Source organism: Apodemus sylvaticus, chromosome 20 (genome assembly GCF_947179515.1).
Source record: "Apodemus sylvaticus chromosome 20, mApoSyl1.1, whole genome shotgun sequence".
In the NCBI taxonomy this organism is placed as follows: domain Eukaryota; kingdom Metazoa; phylum Chordata; class Mammalia; order Rodentia; family Muridae; genus Apodemus; species Apodemus sylvaticus.
The window spans coordinates 4,824,866-4,843,271 of NC_067491.1; the positions used below are offsets into that span (position 1 = coordinate 4,824,866).

The 18,406-nt window shown below is 44.9% G+C and overlaps 1 protein-coding gene and 1 long non-coding RNA gene across 4 annotated transcripts in view; one reads left to right on the plus strand and one right to left on the minus strand.

The window, feature by feature from the left end:
• The window catches only part of LOC127670470 (uncharacterized), a 215,795-nt gene that overhangs the window by 6,533 nt on the left and 190,856 nt on the right, over window positions 1–18,406 (plus strand). The window lies entirely within an intron of this gene.
• Cnpy2 (canopy FGF signaling regulator 2) lies at window positions 12,838–17,681 on the minus strand. 3 transcript variants are annotated; one of them, XM_052164950.1, is made up of 6 exons: window positions 17,609–17,681; window positions 16,557–16,669; window positions 16,297–16,412; window positions 13,817–14,020; window positions 13,411–13,507; window positions 12,838–13,028 (listed from the first exon to the last, which is right to left on the minus strand). In XM_052164950.1, exons 2-6 carry the CDS (start codon window positions 16,642–16,644, stop codon window positions 12,985–12,987), a joined length of 549 nt encoding a protein of 182 aa, XP_052020910.1. In that variant the 5' UTR covers window positions 16,645–16,669; window positions 17,609–17,681; the 3' UTR covers window positions 12,838–12,984. The 3 variants fall into 3 exon arrangements, with proteins under 3 accessions (XP_052020910.1, XP_052020909.1, XP_052020908.1); XM_052164949.1 differs by lacking the exon at window positions 17,609–17,681 and adding an exon at window positions 17,277–17,456; XM_052164948.1 differs by lacking the exon at window positions 17,609–17,681 and adding an exon at window positions 17,220–17,456.

An 18,406-nucleotide genomic window follows, 5' to 3' on the forward strand; every position in this document is an offset into this window, starting at 1 on the left:
AGAATGCGAAAGATAAAGCTCCAGCACATTTGAAGGTCATAGCACACACACACAGAACAACTGACCATTGCACCTCCTCTACCTGCTTGGCGTGCTTTCTTAAAGAATGTCTTTGGTTAATGACTTCATGGCCATGGAGGTGACATCACGCAGAAAGACTGCTATGATGCCAGAGTTAGTTGCTGGATGGTCATTTGTGAACAGAAGAAATCTAGGTATTCCAGATACTGACCCCATTATGTGGAGAAGAGCAAAACCAGAAACTTGAATGTTTAGAGATGTTTGTGAACTATATGGAATCTAAATCTTACAAAAGCCCCCTTAATATGAAGGAGCTTTTCAGTCTTTGGGTCCTGGACCTTATAATTCTGTCATTTTTCATACAACGCTTATAGAGCCAGCCCGCCTCACATTTAGCCACAGGATCAGGAGTTGCAATGCTCCACTCAAGATCAGGTGTTAGACACTCTCTCTTTCCCCCCCACCATTCACGGTATTTCCAAAGGACTCGAGGACACTTCTACTTGGCGCTCTCTCTTGTTTCTGCTCCCCCAGGAACCATTGCAGGGAATGACACACGGATTTAATGATCTTACACATCACTCTTAAATGCCCTTGGGTAGAACACCTCAGAGCTTCTGTACTTTCCTGTGTTTAAGGGTGGAGAGAAGCTGACCCAATGATCAGGGCACCTTATCTATAAACCCCAAGCCCCAAACGTACAACAATCCTTTTATCTTACCACATGGCAGTAACAAAGTGCAGAGGTCTCAGTATCCATGTGAGCCAAGTTCACATAGTCCTTGTTTATAGAGGATGTAGTGTGTGCCATAGACTTGGAAAAGAGAAAGAAAACCCCCATCTCCACAAGTTTTCTCATATACATATTCATACCTGCCCAGCAGTGTTGTTCTGGCTTGGAAATCAGGTAGTTCTTAGGAGAGAACTCTGTCAAGAGAAGCTGCACCCCTGGAGAAGCAATAACCCTAGACTACCTCCCCGGGAACTTCAAAGCTTCACTGATCAATATTTGCTCCCAATTTAGCATCTCACATGGGGTTTCCTCATAACCCCAGAATAGTCTGACCCTGTTCCTTCCCCCATAGTTAATTATCCACAGAGACTAGCTAGACAGATCAGAGGCCTGAACTCCAGTGTTTTAAGTAACAAGAGGCTGTCCCCATCAGGTGAGACTGCCGAAGGGACAATTACTGGGTGGCCATAATAGTAACTGGAGTTCTAATAACTGCAGGAAAAATGTGGGGACAGTAAATGCTTTAAGCCCCTTGATCAGATTCTGTATTTTAACGTCAAAATGTTATGTATTTGAAGTTGTTCAATCCTGGTGTTCATTGTTATAAAACCAATGTGAAAACCCAGAGATGAGGGGGGTTAAGTGGTTTCACCCAAAAGCTGAGTCTGTATCAGTCTGTCCCTCATTGCTGGGAATTAATGTGGTTTGAAACATGCTATTACTAACACTCAAACACCAAACCACACCCCTAGCCTCTTTTTGAACATAGATGGGAAAGTTAAGGCTGCCATGAATATAACAGCTAAGTAAACTGTAGGTCCCGAATATACCTGAGTGAGAACAAGAAGGGGCCACAGAGAAGACGACTTCATTGTGACCTTGGGAAGATTCAAAATGCTCAGGGACAACGGTGCCCCCTGGTGGTAAAAAAACAAGTGGGCGCACGCTGCCTCTAGAATGCTCTTAAAATTGTCACCTATAGGAAAGCAAACTTCCTTACTTAGTAGACAGTAGTTTGAATGCGTGCTCTCTCTCTCTGTGTGTGTACAGGAACATGTGTTTGGTTATATGAGTCTCACATATGCTAAACCATGAGCTACATCAAAGCCCTAGTTTTAAAATGTTGAGAAACTGGGAATGGCATATGCATATATAATCCCAACATTTGGGAGATGAAAGCAGGAAACTCTGGAGTTCAAGGTCATCTTTGGTTACATAGTAAGTTCAAGGACAGCTTGGGATATATATATATATATATATCCTCTGTCTAAAAGAAAAATTAAATTTATTTTGAGGCAAAAACCTCGCTAAATTGTGTAGGTTGGTGGAGAACTTGTGACTCTCCTGGATCACAGGCATACACTGCCATGCCTAGCTGAACAAAGCTACAATGTACTTAGTGCTTGCTGTCTCAAATTACTATCTAACTATAGTACATGAGTCATCTTAATTAATCCTTACAAGTCTATAATACATAGGTAATAGTACCTTTAAAGAGAAGGAAATGCAGATAAAATGTCCAGCCAAGAGCCATTGCTCAGAGCTGGGCTAGCTAGAATTCACACTCAAGCCGGCCTCATTCCAGAGCCCACGTGCCTCTACCAAGCTTTACCATCTACTCCCTAGTTACAGGGACTCTAAGGTATCCTGCATACGAGGCAAATATTCTCCCACTGAACCACACCCTGGCTACAGAGGATTTTTGAATCACTGTCTACAGTCTCCTGGAGACGTCAGCACAATGTATTGCTATAAAGATACCTTAAAAGATAAGAACTATGCAGTTTCGCCCATCTGTAAAACCTTTGTACATCCATAACTAGTATACGTAAGTAACTGGAGACACCCACCCTAGAACATATACAGATAAGAAAGAGAAAGATAGAGGGGAGGAAGAAGAAAGAAAAGAAAAGAAAGAAAGGAAAGAAGGAAGGAAGGAAGGAAGAAAGAGGGCTGGAGAGATGGCTCAGTGGTTAAGAGCACTGACTGCTCTTCCAGAGGTCCTAAGTTCAATTCCCAGCAACCACATGGTGGCTCACAACCATCTGTAATAAGATCTGACTCCCTCTTCTGGAGTGTCTGAAGACAGCTAGAGTGTGCTCATATAAATAATATAAAGTTAAGAAAGAAAGAGAAGAAGAAAACAAAAAACAAACAAATCTAAGCAGGGCGGTAGTGGCGCACACCTGTAATCCCAGCACTTGGGAGGCAGAGGCAGGCGAATTTCTGAGTTCGAGGCCAGCCTGGTCTACAGAGTGAGTTCCAGGTCAGCCAGGGCTACACAGAGAAACCCTGTCTCAGAAGAAAGAAAGAAAGAAAGAAGAGAGAGAGAGAAAGAAAGAAAGAGAAAGATAGAGGGGAGGAAGAAGAAAGAAAAGAAAGGAAGGAAGGAAGAAAGAAAGAAAGAAAGAAAGAAAGAAAGAAAGAAAGAAAAGAGAGAGAGAGAGAGAAAGAAAGAAAGAGAAAGATAGGAAGGAAGGAAGAAAGAGGGCTGGAGAGATGGCTCAGTGGTTAAGAGCACTGACTGCTCTTCCAGAGGTCCTGAGTTCAATTCCCAGCAACCACATGGTGGCTCACAACCATCTGTGAACGAGAAAGCAGGTATCAAACACAAGGGTTCATGCGCACTAGGAAAGCATTAAACACGTGAATTACAACCTCAACCCTAAAATATTTTGGAGAAACAGGGTCTTATGCTATCGCCCAGGTTGATTTCCAATTCCTAAATTCAAGCAATCCTTCTGCTTCAGCCTCCCAAAAAGCTCAGGCAGCAGGCATATACTACCGCACCCAGCTCTAAAACAGGCCACTTCTTTTAGACAATTCAGCCCTAACTGGCTATTCTCTTCCCTCAAAATGGATGTCAAATGAGGAACAGTCTGGGAAAAAGGGATCAGAGGATGTAATGCTTCTCTACTGGTGATTGTTAGAATCCAGCACACATGCGTCCAAACTCCCAGGTGGTTTGCAAACACATCTTAGAAATACTGCTTTATACAACTAAACTAGAGAATGCATTTAGGCTGTACTTTCTAAAGTGAGGTGTAGCAGAAAAATCACTAGCTAAGATGATTATAGGTAGATTCTTGGTTCCTCACTGACTAGCAAGACCACTTGCCGGGCGGTGGTGGTGACGCCTTTTATACCAGTACTTGGGAGGCAGAGGCAGGCAGATTTCTGAGTTTGAGGCCAGCCTGGTCTACAGAGTGAGTTCCAGGACAGCCGGAGCTACACAGAGAAACCCTGTCTCGCCGGGGTAAAAAAAAAAAAAAAAAAAAGCCCACTTAACCTCTCTGAGCTCAATTTTTTTATCTATAAAATAGAATAATGAGACCAGGTATGGAAAATGCCTTGAATCCTAGCACTCTTGAGGCAGTGGCAGGAAAATTTCTGAATTCAAGGCCAGCCTCTTGCACCAAGCAAGTTCCAGGGCAGCCAGGACTGCACAGGGAAACCCTTTCTCAAAAATTAAAAAAAAAAGGAGGGGGGGAGCTGAAGAGATGGCTCAGCAGTTAAGAGCACTGGCTGTTCTTCCAGAGGACCTGGGTTCAATTCCTAGCACCTACATGGCACCTTACAATTGTCTCAAACTGAAGTTCCAGGGGATCTGGCACCTTTACACAGACATATATGTAAGCAAAATACTAATACACATAAAATATAAATTAATTTAAAAAATTTTTAAGTAAAAATAAATCAAAGAATAATTTATATCTGGGTGTAGAGGTATATACTTGTAACTCCAGCAGTGCAGCTGAGGCAGGAGGATTTTGAGAAGCCAGCAGGGATACCAAGCAAGACTCTATCTCAAAAGTCAAAACCAAAGCTGGGTGTGGTGGCACACAGGCCAATCTGATCTACAGAGTAAGTTCCAGGACAGCCAGAGCTACACAGAGAAACCCTGTCTCAAAAAAACAACAAACAAATGAAAACCCAGCAATAAAGAAATCCGGTTCAGTCAGCTTGGACTACATGGTGAGATCCTGACTCAAAATAAGAAAAAGAAAGAAAAAAATCCAGCAAAGGAATAACATCTTCTTTCCATTATTTTTTTTAAGATTTTATTTATTTATTGCTATATGTAAGTATACTGTAGCTGTCCTCAGACACACCAGAAAAGGGCATCAGATCTCATTACGGATGGTTGTGAACCACCCATATGGTTGTTGGGATTTGAACTCAGGACCTTGGGAAGAGCAGTCAGTGCTCTTAACCGCTGAGCCATCTCTCCAGCCCTCTTCTTTCCATTATTGAGAATGAAATTCAGATCCTTGCATATGCTGGGTAAGTTCTTTAGCACTGAGACACTGTAAAATAGGAATAGCATCTCTTTAAGAATTACAAAAGAGGGCTAGAAAGATAGAGCATTGACTGCTCTTCCAGAGGTCCAGAGTTCAATTCCCAGCAACCACATGGTGGCTCCCAACTTGTGGCATCACAATCTGTGATGAGATCTGATGACCTCTTCTGGTGTGTCTGAAGATAGCAACAATGTACTCATACATAAAATAAATAAACCTTTTAAAAAAAGTTACAAAGAGCTGAAGGAATGACTCAGCAGTTAAGACCTCTTGCAGTTCTTACAGAGAACCTGGCATTTCCAGCAGGAACATCTAATGTCTCCCAACCCCTTGTAACTCCAGCTAGGAGATCTGATGCCCTCTTCTAGCCCCTGTGTACCTCACACCGGCATATGTACATTCATGTAAAAACACTCACATATATGTATACAATTTTAAAGAAATGTAGCACAAACAATCTCAGAACCAAGAAGACAGAGGCAGGGGGATCTTGGTAAATTCAAAGCCACAGAGACCAGGACTGTCAGGACTATTCAAAGAAACCCTGCTTCAGGAAAAAAAAAAAAAATCACAAACAAACAACATAAAAATAAACGAGGGGCTGAAGAGATGACTCAGCGGTTAAGACTGCATACTGCAGGCCAGAGAGATGGCACAGCAGTTAAGACTGCATACTGCAGGCCGGAGAGATGGCTCAGTGGTTAAGAGCACTGACTACTTTTCCAGAAGTCCTGAGTTCAAATATCAGCAACCACATGGCAGCTCACAACCATCTCTAATGAGGTTTGATGCCCTGTTCTGGTGTGTCTGAAGACAGCTACAGAGTACATATATACATATATATATATATATATATATATATATATATATATATATATATATATATATATATGACTACATACTGCTCTTTCAGAGGACCCAAGTTCCATTCCTAGCAGTACACCAGGAAGTTCACAACCACCTGTAACCCCAACTCCAGGGGGATATGCTGCTTCTATGGACATCCGTACTCATGTGCACAAAAACAGAAACACATAAATTAAAAACATTATCATTTTTTATATAAAATCAGAGTCGCAAAGATCAAATGAAATCATGCTGCTCGGGGTGGTATATATCTGTAATTTCATCATTCAGGAAGCTTAAGTCCTCGAGTTAAACATCAGTCTGGGATACAAAGAATCCAGAACACTATATAGACACACTATGTTAGCTTTAGCTTATTGCAAGAACTTGCCTCAAACAACAAGAATGATAGGGAAGAACTTTGTCTCTGCTCCTTCTCAACAGCAGAGAGTTCTAAGCTGGAAGTACACTTGCTTAGCATGGGCAAAGCCCTGGGTTTGATCTCCCTCCCCCACCCTCCCACTCCTGACAGAGATTCTCTGTGTAGCCCTGGCTGCCCAGCTTGGTCTCCTTTAAAATACTGTCAGCTGGAGCCGGGCATGGTGGCCCACACCTGTAATCCCAGCACTCTGGGAGGCAGAGGCAGGCGGATTTCTGAGTTTGAGGCCAGCCTGATCTACAGAGTGAGTTCCAGGACAGGTCTCGAAAGAAACCAAAAAAAAAAAAAAAAAAAAAAATACTGTCAGCTGGGCATGGTGGCTCATGCCTTTGATCCCAGGACTTGGGGGGCAGAAGCTGGTGGACCTTCGAGTTTGAGGCCAGCCTGGTCTACAGAGAGAATTCCAGGACAGCCAGGGCTACACAGAGAAACCCTGTCTCAAGAAACCAAAAATACTAAACAAACAAATAAATGGTTTTTGGGTTTTTTGTTTTGTTTTGGTTTTTTTTGGCTTTTTCGAGACAGGGTTTCTCTGTATAGCCCTGGATGTCCTAGAACTCACTCTATCGACCAGGCTGGCCTCGAACTCAGAAATCCACCTGCCTCTGCCTCCCAGAGTGCTGGTATCACAGGCATGCACCACCACCGCCCAGCATGTTTTGTTTTTTAAGGTAAGAGCTTACTCACAGGTTGATCTTGAACTCGAGACCTTCCTGTCTCTGCCTCCCCACGTGATTGAATTACTAAATCTATTAGGGTTTTGTTTCATTGCATAGGTTGGTTTCTAAGCCATAATTTCAAGTATCCTCCTACCTCAGCCTGCAGATTAACTAGAAGTGTGCATGTGGCACTGGGTGATACTGCTGGTCTGCGTTCTTTCCTTTTTCTTTTTTTATTTTTATTATTATTATTTTTGTTTGTTTGTTTTGTTTTTCCGAGACAGGGTTTCTTTGTGTAGCCCTGGCTGTCCTGGAACTCACTCTGTAGATCAGGCTGGCCTCAAACTCAGAAATCCGCCTGCCTTTGCCTCCCAAGTGCTGGGATTACAGGTGTGCGCCACCACCGCCCAGCTTGCATTTTCTTTCTAAAAGACTTTGTGAGCCATGTGAGTGTCCAGCGCCCACGCAAGTCAGAAGAAGGTGTCTGATCCTCTGGAGTCATAGAGACCTGTAGCCACCATGCGGGTGCTGGGGACCAACCCCAACCAGGACCTCTGTAAGAGTAAGTGTTCTAAAGTCTCCTTCTCTCTCTCTCTCTCTCTCTCTCTCTCTCTCTTAAGATTTATTTATTTACTATATGTAAGTGCACCATAGCTGTCTTCAGACACCCCAGAAGAGGGGGTTAGATCTTGTTATGGATGGTTATGAGCCACCGTGTAGTGGCTGGGATTTGAACTCAGGACCTTCAGAAAAGCGGTCAGTGCTCTTAACTGCTGAGCCATCTCTCCAGCCTCCTCTAAAGTGTTCTAAACTACTGGTCCATCACTCCTGCCAGGACCACTTTTCCTGGTTGCATCCAGACTGTTCTGGAAATGTTTGTTGAAACTTTTCAATGTGACTGATAAATAAATTAAAAGGCATCTTTAAAATAGATGCTTAAAATAGAACTTGATTTGCAAGGTTAGGAATATAGGTTCAGCCAGTCAAGGTGGTGCATGCCTTTAGTTCCAGCACATGGGAGGCAGAAGCAGGCAAATCTCTGAGTTTGAAATTAGCCTAGTTTATAGAGTGAGTTCCGGAACAAACAGAAAACTAGTCTTAAAGAAAAAGAAAAAGAGGGGCTGGAGAGATGGCTCAGCAGTTAAGAGCACTGACTGCTCTTCCAAAGGTCCTGAGTTCAATTCCTAGCACCCACATGGTGGCTCACAACCATCTATAATGAGATCTGACTCCCTTTTGTGAAGTGTTCAAATACAGCTACAATGTACTTACATGTAATAAATAAATAAATTAGAAGAAGAGGAAGGAGGAGGAGGAGGAGGAGGAGGAGGGCTAGAGAGATGGCTCAGTTGTTAAGAGCACTGACTGCTCTTCCAGAGGTCCTGAGTTCAATTTCCAGCAACTACATGGTGGCTCACAGCCCTCTTCTGGTGTGTCTGAAGACAGCTACAGTGTACTCATATACATTAAATAAATTTTTAAAAACAAAAACAAAAAAAGGAAAAGAGGAAAAAGCATGGGGGGCGGGGGAGAGGAGGGTTTGGAGAGACGCTCAGCAGTTAAGAGCACCAGCTGCTCTTCCAGGGGTCCTGAGTTCAATTCCCAGCCCCGTATGGCAGTTCACAACTGTCTGTGACTCAAGTTCCACAGGACTCAACACCCCCACACAGACAACATGAAGACCAAACACCAATGCAAATGAAATTAAAAAAAAATCAGTAAAAAAGAAAAGGACATGCATATCACACACACACACACACACACACACACACACACACACACACACACACACAAAAACTTAGCTCAGTTCCCATGGTCATATTTGTTATTTGTTTTTGGGTTTTGGGGGTTTTTGGGTTTTTTTTATTTTTTATTTTTTATTTTTTTTGGATTTTGGTTTTTTCGAGACAGGGTTTTTCTCTGTGTAGCCCTGGCTATCCTGGAACTCACTCTGTAGACCAGGCTGGCCTTGAACTCCGAAATCCGACTGCCTCTGCCTCCCAAATGCTGGGACTAAAGGCGTGCGCCACCACTGCCCAGCCATAGTCATATTTGTTGAGGCCTAGGTGACTGCTTCCTGTCTAGCCTGCCATTTTGTGCTGTTACTAATGTTACAAGGAAACTTTTCCATGTGCTGTTACTAGGAAACTCTCTCATGCCTCAGTTGATTGTGTATTTGGTTATGTTCTGTACTTTGGTTTCTTGGAAACCAATTGTTGGAGTCTGGGAATCGCTGTTCAAATCCCCCAAGCACAGATCTCAGTCAAACAGAGATAGTTTACTGAATGCCATACCCCCGAGACCAGACTCAGGAGCTGATTGTGAAGTTAGGATCCTATAGCAATGTTATGCCTAAAATCTACAAACATCTGTGCCAAGTTATCCCACCAAACAGGATTTAGGGGTAGGGGATTTCCTTGGAAACATGCCTTTGTTTTACGCGTATCCTGTTCCCATTGGTTGGGGTATTCAACTGCGGTGGAGGACTTGCCCTGCCTAACATTCGTGTCTTAACTTGCCAACCAGGATGTCAGTTGCCCACACACGTCTCTCTGGGCCAAGCAGGACGTCACTTTTCAGGGAGGTCCTGGGAACTTCAACTTTACTTGACCTCTACTCAAAACGGAAGTCTTATTCAAAATAGCTTCATATAGCCGGGCATGGTGGCGCACGCCTGTAATCCCAGCGCTTGGGAGGCAGAGGCAGGCAGGTTTCTGAGTTCGAGGCCAGCCTGGTCTACAGAGTGAGTTTCACATTGGGGTCCATCCCAGGGGCGGCTTATAAAGGCAGGAAACGAGACAAGCCCATACCTAGGTGTGGTAAGTACTGCGGGGTAATTGGTTCGGGTCCATGCTTACTTGGCTAACTGTACAAAGCAGTTCTGACTTCTATTGTGATTGCTTTCCAAGAATACCAAAGCAGAGAACATTCTTTTAAAGCAGTAACAGTACAGCGTATGAGAAATTTTCCCAGTAAAAGCTCATGGAAAAATTTCGGGCTAGACAAGTAACAGTTCATAAGCCATTAGCATGTTACCTAGGCCTTAGCACAATCACAATAGGGATCAGTTAGAACTGCTTTGTACAGTTATGAGCTTTTACGGTTTCTTGCCTTTATAACTGCCCCTGGGATGGACCCCACCGTAAGAGACACACCTGTTCCAATGTAAGAAGCCATTTGGAGTAAAACTTCTATTTTGAATAGGGGTCAAGTAAAATTGAAGTTCCCAAGACCTCCCTGGGAAGTGACATCCTGCTTGGCAGAAAGAGACATGTATACGGGTAACTGACATCCTGGTTGGCAGGTTAAAACATGAATATTAGACAAGGCAAGTTTTCTACCACAGCTGAATGCCCCAACCAATGGATACAGGATAAATGTACAACAAAGACATGTTCCTAAAGAAGTCTCCCATCCCTAGATCCTGATTGGAATAATAACTTGGCACAGATGTTTGTGGATTTCAGACTTAAAAGCTCTATAGGAGCTCAGGGTCACAGTGAGCTCCCGAGTCAGGTATGTGGCCCTGACCAATCAGTCCTGGGGCAAATGCTTGGTAAACTATCCCTGTCTGACTGAAATCAGTGCTCATATGGTTTGTGGGGTGACTCCTGGACCCCAACAATGTCAAGGTGGAAGGAGTAGGCTTCGTAAAGTTGTCCTCTGACTTCTATATGTGCCCATGTATGCATATACAAATAATCCTCTTTTTTCTTTAAAATATGCTGCAGGGGCTGGAGGTGGCTCAGCAATCAAGAGCACTGGCTACTCTTCCAGAGGTCTTAGGTTCAATTTGCAGCACCCACATGGTGGCTCACAGTTCCAGGAGATGCAACACCCTCTTTTTGGCTTCCATAGGTACCAGGTAGCCACATGGTACACAAATATATATGTAAACAAACCTCCATATAAGTCTGGGGGTTAAAATGTTCTGACCAAACCTGTAGCATGTGCTTTAAATCCCAGTACTGGAGTCAGAAGCAGGCATATCTTTTTGGATTAGAGGGTACCATAGTCTATAGTGAACTGAATTCTAGGCCACCCAAGGCTACCTGGTAAGACCCAGTCTCAAAAAAAAACAACAGCTAGGCAGTGGTGGCACATGCCTTAAATCCCAACACTCCAGGAGGCAGAGGCAGGCAGATTTCTGAGTTCGAGGCTAGCCTGGTCTACAGAGTGAGTTCCAGGACAGCCAGGGCTACACAGAAAAATCCTGTCTCAAAACAACAACTTCATAAAATAAAAAGCTACTTTAGGCCGGGTGGTGGTGGCACACACCTGTAATCCCAGCACTCTGGGAGGCAGAGGCAGGCAGATTTCTGAGTTCGAGGCCAGCCTGGTCTACAGAGTGAGTTCCAGGACAGCCAGGACTACACAGAGAAAGCCTGTCTCGAAAAACAAAAAACAAACAAACAAAAGCTACTTTGTAACCACCTTAGATCATATTGACAGGAAAATTATAGATCCAGTTTTACTACTATATTCAGACTTTAGAATTTGTGGTTTCTCTAGTCCTGATTTTCTTCACCTGTAAAGTGGGCAAAGGTAAACCACATTAATTTCAATTTCTTTTGCTTTTGAGACAGGGCCTCACCAACTAGTCCAGGCTGGCTTCAAAGCTGCAATACTCCTCCAGCTGTTAGCAATATACTACGGTGCCTGGGCCAGGATATCTTTCTAAAATGATTCTGAAATGCTGGGGGTTTTGTCATTGTTGAGACAGGGTTTCTCTACATAGTTCTGACCATCCTGGAACTTTCTCGGTAGACTAGGCTGGCTTCAAATTCAGAGATCCACCTGCCTCTGCTTCCTGAGATTAAAGGTGTGTGTCACCATTGCCCATCTGAAACGCTGTAATTTTTAGTACTTTTGTCACTGTGTACAAAATGGAGGTCAGAGAACAACTTGTGGGAGTCAGTTCCCTCTTCCCAAGTAGAATTTGGGGATCAGACTCAGGTCAGGGTTGGCAGCAAGTGCCTTTACTTAACTGAGCCATCTCTCCAGCCTCCAACATTTATCATTCTTATATTGAAAGCCACTGTTGGGGCTGGAGAGATGGCTCAGTTGGTAAGAGCACCGACTGCTCTTCCAAAGGTCATGAGTTCAATTCCCAGCAACCACATGGTGGCTCACAACCATTTGTAATGGTATCAGATGCCCTCTTCTGGAGTGTCTGAAGACAGCAACCATGTACTCATATACATTAATAAATCTTGGGGCTGGAGAGATGGCTCAGCAGGTAAGAGCACCAACTGTTCTCCTGAAGGTCCTGAGTTCAAATCCAGCACCCACATGGTGGCTCACAACCATCCATAAGGAGATCCGATGCCCTCTTCTGGTGTCTGAAGACAGCTACAGTATACTTAGATATAATAAATAAATAAATCTTTTAAAAAAAATCTTGAAAGAAAGAAAGAAAGAGGAAAGAAAGAAGAAGAAGGGAAGGAAGGAAGGAAGGAAGGAAGGAAGGAAGGAAGGAAGGAAGGAAGGAAGGAAGGAAGGAAGGAAGATCCGGCTTGATTCCTTCCATCCAGACCAGTTCCCACCTTCAATGTTTTTCCGAGCAGGAGTACAGGGACCTCCTAGAGCCTGTAGAACTTAGGTTCTTTCTCCACAGTACCACAATTGCCAACACGCCATTAAGTACACACTGAGTAAATACTCATCTACAGTTTGTAAGTGAACAGGATCCCACATGACAGAGAATTAATGGGCCAGGGCCCTCTTAAATGCACGATATTACGGTACGACAATCCCCAAACCACCCCCCACCCATTTTCTTCCTGTCTGTGGCACCCCCCTCCCCTTCAGGCCTGATACAAAGGCTACATTTGGGCATAAAAGACAACACGGTTTATACTTTTGGTTTCAAGAGTTTTTTCAGTTCATTTCCATAAAAACATAATATAAAAGGCAACGCCAGCCACCACTGTCCCCTCCTGGGGGTGTTCCATCACGTTGGCGTAGGCTGCTTACTCCAGTGATTCATAGTTCGTCATGAGATCTGTGCAGGGTATGGTCACATAGATCTGCAAATAGTATGTGTAATAAGGTGAAGGAAACAGCCACTTCCAAGGGCGCGCGTGCACACACACACACCCCCCACACCCACACACCCCTACCAGAAAACACCCCAAACTGACCGACAACCATCATTCTTCAAGGAGCACACTTACAAGTGGCAAACCACTCCCACCACTCCCTCTCCCAAATCTAGGGTAACAGAGACACATTCTGGAAACTATTAGGTGGAGACTAGAGAGAAATCACTCCAAACCCTAAGCCAAGGGAAATGGAAGCCCACTGTGTCGGACACCTATCAGAGGTCTGAGTGTGTGGCCACACACTCTGTGTGGTAAGGGTCAGGGCCACAAGGCTGTGAGCATGGGACATAAGGTGGGGGGTGTTTACCTGTCCGCTTACTGCAAAGTTTGTCTTTAACGTTGTCAGCCTCTCTGGAGAAGAATTCAATAAGCTCATCCTCGTATTCCTCCACAATGCTCTCACACTACCGACCAAGAAGACAGAGAACTGACTCAGGGTCTCAAGCCAGGCAAATACACTGACTCAGCTCGCTACCTGGTTTTGGGGTGGGAGCTGGGGATTTTATAGAGGATTTTATCTTACTATATCACCCCAGCTGGCCTAGAGAGAACGCACTAGGAACTAGGCCAGCCTCAAACTTGTGCCGATCCTCCAACCACTGCTCCTTGTGTGCTGGGGTTACAAGCAGGCAACACCATATCCACCTCCAACTCCCAACCTGTGCCTGGCAATCCCTACGAACTCCCCAGAACCAGCTACAGCCGTAACTCACCGCAAACTTGAGGGTGCCGCTGATATCTGAATCGATTCGGATGCCCTGGAGGTCTAGTTCACCGGATTCTCCGTTCCGGCCCACAACTCGTACATAGTTCTTGCGGTGGGTAGATGGGTCGATCTGTTCCCCGTACTCCTTCATTCGGTCACACACCTCCTCAAGCAACTCTGTGAGGTGGGCCTCTGAGCGGGCATAAGGTACCTAGAAATGCACTCAGCCTTTGGTCACTCCCCTACCTCAGATATTACTCATCTCAACTCTTACTTTTCCTTTTGAATCTAGCTCAAACAACTCATTCTTAAAAAAACAAAACAAAACTTCCCTAATAATATTCTGTGCTATGTCTGTCCATCCTTTCTTCTTCTCTAGTTACTTCCAAATGTACACATTTGTTTGTCCATCATTTGGAACAGGGTCTCACCTTGTAGCCTTGACTAGCCTGCAACTATGTAGACCAGGCTGGCCTTGAACTCACGGAAATCCACCTCCAACTCCCAATCTGTGCCCAAAAATCCCTATTAACTTCCAAGAACCAGCAAAATTCCACAGCCATAACTCACAACCTCCACTCTGGGCAAATGTACAATCTTATTTTGCCTGATTATAAAGCCCCAAAAAACAAAAACATGCACGGTTACCATTAGCTCCAAAACACAGGCAGAAACCACTTTGATTAACTACAGTCAACTCTGTTTTTTCTTTCCTGTGAACTTTCTTTGTTCTTGTGGACATAGGTATTTATTATTTATTAAAATAACATAAAAAGCCAGATGTAGTGGCACACCTTTAATTCCAGTACCCACAAGGCAGAAGCAGGCAGATCTCTGTAAGTTCAAGGCCAGCCTGGTCTACATAGTGAGATCCAGGACAAGACTTCAGAATGAGAGCCAGTCTTGAAAACAAACAAACACACAAGTATGTAAAGAGGTGGTACAGGTTTCCATGAGAGCACACCAACAGGGTTCATAGGAGCGTCCCCTTGAAGGGCCGGAGAGATGGCTCAGTGTTTAGGATCACCGGCTGCTTTTCCAGGGGACTGGGTTTACACACGGAGGCTCACAATTGTTTTTGACTCCACCCTAACGCAGACATGGATTCGGGCAAAATACCAACCCACACAAAGTTTAAAAAAAAAATTCATTAAAATAAATGTCCTTATATATTACTTACTAGGTATAGCTTTAACTTAGGTTCCTAGCTAATATAAATTTCTTGAATACAAAGACTTTTTTTAAAGGATTTATTTTTATTTTATGCATGAGTGTCTGCTTGCCTGTACACATGCCTGGTGACCACAGACACCAAAAGGGAACATCAGATTCCCCAGAATGAGTTAGAAGGCACATGGGTGCTAGAACCTGGACCACGTCCACTGTAACAGCAGTGTGTGCTCCTAACCACTGAACCATCTCTCTAGCTCAAGGAAGACTCTGAGTGCAGGGATTACAGGTGTGTGTACCCGTATGCTGGGTTTATGGGATGCTAAGGACCAAACCCAGGGTTCTGTGCATGCATATCAACTGATACATTCCCAGCGGGACAAGACCTCTTATTCTTTTTTTTTTTTTTAAAGATTTATTTATTATTATATGTAAGTACACTGTAGCTGTCTTCAGATACACCAGAAGAGGGCATCAGATCTCCTTACAGATGCTTGTGAGCCACCATGTGGTTGCTGGGCTTTGAACTCAGGACCTTCGGAAGAGCAGTCAGTGCTCTTGACTGCTGAGCCATCTCTCCAGCCCCTCTTATTCTTTTTTTAAATGAATGTATATATGCCATACTGCTATAGTGAACTGGGGATGTGGGGAAACAAACTAATCAAGGCCTAACTTCTACAGCAGAAACAATTAATTGCAGTTTGGGGCCAAGAAATATGTGGTTATAACTTTCCAGGCTCTTCCAGACAGGCAGAGCCCAACTGCTCTGTTGTTTGTTTCTGAGGCAGGGTCTCAAGTAGTCCAGGCTGGTCTTGAACTAAAGACTAACCCTGTTTGTATCTCCCAGTACTAGGATTACAGGCATGCAAATACCATAACTGGCTTAGAGCCCAATCCTTCAGATACACAATCAGATACACAACATTCTGGCTCCTTGGTTGGTTTTTGTTTATTTGTTTGTTTGGTCGGCTGGGTTGAGATAGGATTTCTCTTTGTAACAGCCCTGGCTGTCCTGGAATTCTCTTTGTAAACCAGGCTGGCCTAAAACTCAAAATCAGCCTGCCTCTGCTGGGATGAATGGTATGCACCACCACACCAAGCTGTTTCTTTTCTTTTCTTTTCTTTTTTTCTTTTTTTTTTTGGAAGACAGTACCTAATTCTATGGTCTAGGCCAGAATCAGAACTCAGGAAGATCCTTCTGGTTCAGCCTCTGAGGGTTGAAGATTATCATCGTTACAGGTCGGACGACTCTCTTCCGACCAAGTTCACATGCTCTAAACCTGGGCGAGCTACTTTATTTGAGGGATAGTAAGTTACCTCCACAACTGACTGGCTGCCATCTGGATTGATTCGGAAGGATCCCATCTGAATGGTTTTCTTGGGGTCCACGCGGGCAATTTCCCACTCTAATTCATCCACCAGAGCCCTGCAAGCTGGCGTCAGAGAACAGGGGGTAGAGATGGTGAGGGGACTGGGTCAACCCAAGGGTTTCTATCCATCCTTGTTCCAAGCTTTGGCTCTTATGACTCCCAAAGGCCAGTTTCCTCCCACTTCTCCACTGGTCTTTGTGCTTTTACCTCCACAGTGTAGATCCTGGCTCCTTCGAGCCCAGGCAGTTCCCAGTAGGACCCCCAAAAGCAGGGCCAGCCAACCCCAGCCTTTCATCTTTAGCGTAACAGGATCGCTCCACCTGGATTTGTATGAAAATAAAGCACAGGTGTGAGGAGAGCGATCCATTTTCCCCCCCACCCCCCGTGACCGCCACTTCCAAGGCCATCTGTGTGATTCTGATTCTATTATCCAGGAAAAGACCGCATTACAAACACCCGAGGAACCGGGATGGGGGGAACAGGAAGTGAGAGCTCAGGACCGGGACTCAGCTCCAGAAACTATGTCCTCCACAGGTGAGGGCCTGGATATTGATACTTCGGCACTGGACACCGAGGGCTCACAGAGCTATGCAGTAGCTTTGAGATGGAGGTTATCGATTACGCGAGGAAGACGGGCAGAAAGGGGCTGCCAGCACAGGAACCAATCAGTCAGGCCACGAAGCCAGCGAGTACACTCCATAACCTGGGCCTATGTGGACCTAGCACCAAGGTTTCCAGAATCCCCATCTCCAGAAGGGAAGTAGTTCCCGTGCAGACTAGCCCCTTTGGAAAGGACTCCGCCATTGCTTCGCTCGGGTCCATTCCCAACCTCAGTGCGCCCACGGCCTCTGACGCTCGCATCTGTCCCACCTCTGTTCCCACGGCCGCCGCCGTGGCCCAGGCACAGGAAAGCAGCCGGACTCTCACTTTGTTTTCTGTGGCTCCCAACCCTAGCAGCTGGCTGGGAAGAACAGGGCTGTCCCGGCTTCTCCAGAGCGCTCCGGCGCTCGCCAGGTTCAGGGTGGCCAGTGAGCGCCAGGCCCAGATCCCTGCACTTAACTAGGCATCTAAGCGGGGACCTGAGGGTCCCTTGCGAGCCCCCACGAAACTGACCCTAAGCCCGCCCCTCCAAACTCTCGCGCGAGCAGGCAGCTTTAGGAGCGCCTCCGAGGCAGCGAGGACCCCTTGGAAGGCTTGAGGACCCAGACTTGCGTGGCGAATCGTTCACGTGACCAAAGAACAAAGGTAGCCTAGCCTACCGTGAGGACCGAGGTCAAGTAGTGCATGGGGAATACTGCATTGGTCCAGGTGGGCTAGGACTGGCAAGCAGATGCAAGTAGCAGTGGGAGAGAAACCTAGGTTTCAATGCACAAAGATTTCACGGCACAGAAAACTACATTTCCCAGGAAGCACTGCAGCACCACTCTGACAGGTCTTTTTCTTTCTTTTTTTAAAAACCTAGTTGTTACTTCCTTCTTGTGCCAAAATAATAAATTGTTATTAGGTATGTATTGAGAAAAATCATTTTTGGTGTTATCTCTTCAGTCAGATTCTTGGAGAGTTCTCGAATTTGTTCTCTAAGGATGGGGTGTGTGCTAAGTTTAATATTACTAGCTCTCGGGCTGTGAATAGAGCAGTTTCCCTCTGAATTCCCAGCACATCGCTGGTACTATCATGAGTGAAGCAGTATTTTGCTATGTAGCCCAGGATGCCTTGAATTCAACTCCCCGTCGCAGGTTGGTTGGGAACTGTAGTTCTCAGCTGCTTGGCTGTTAGGATAACAGGCTGACCATACCTTAAGGTCCTAAGATAAACTGAGATTTACAGTCGATATTTATGTATTTAGGATGTTAGGCGACTACAGCAAAGACCGAACACCGTCCAGGGGAAAAACAATTATGTTCACCCTGGATCCATTCATTCTGGGACTCCAGAGTCTTCATTTCTAGGTGTGGATCTGAACACTTTTCATTTTCTCATTGTTTGGTGAAGTTAAAACAAAGAAAGGGGGGGGGGCTGGAGAGATGGCTCAGCGGGTAAGAGCACCGACTGCTCTT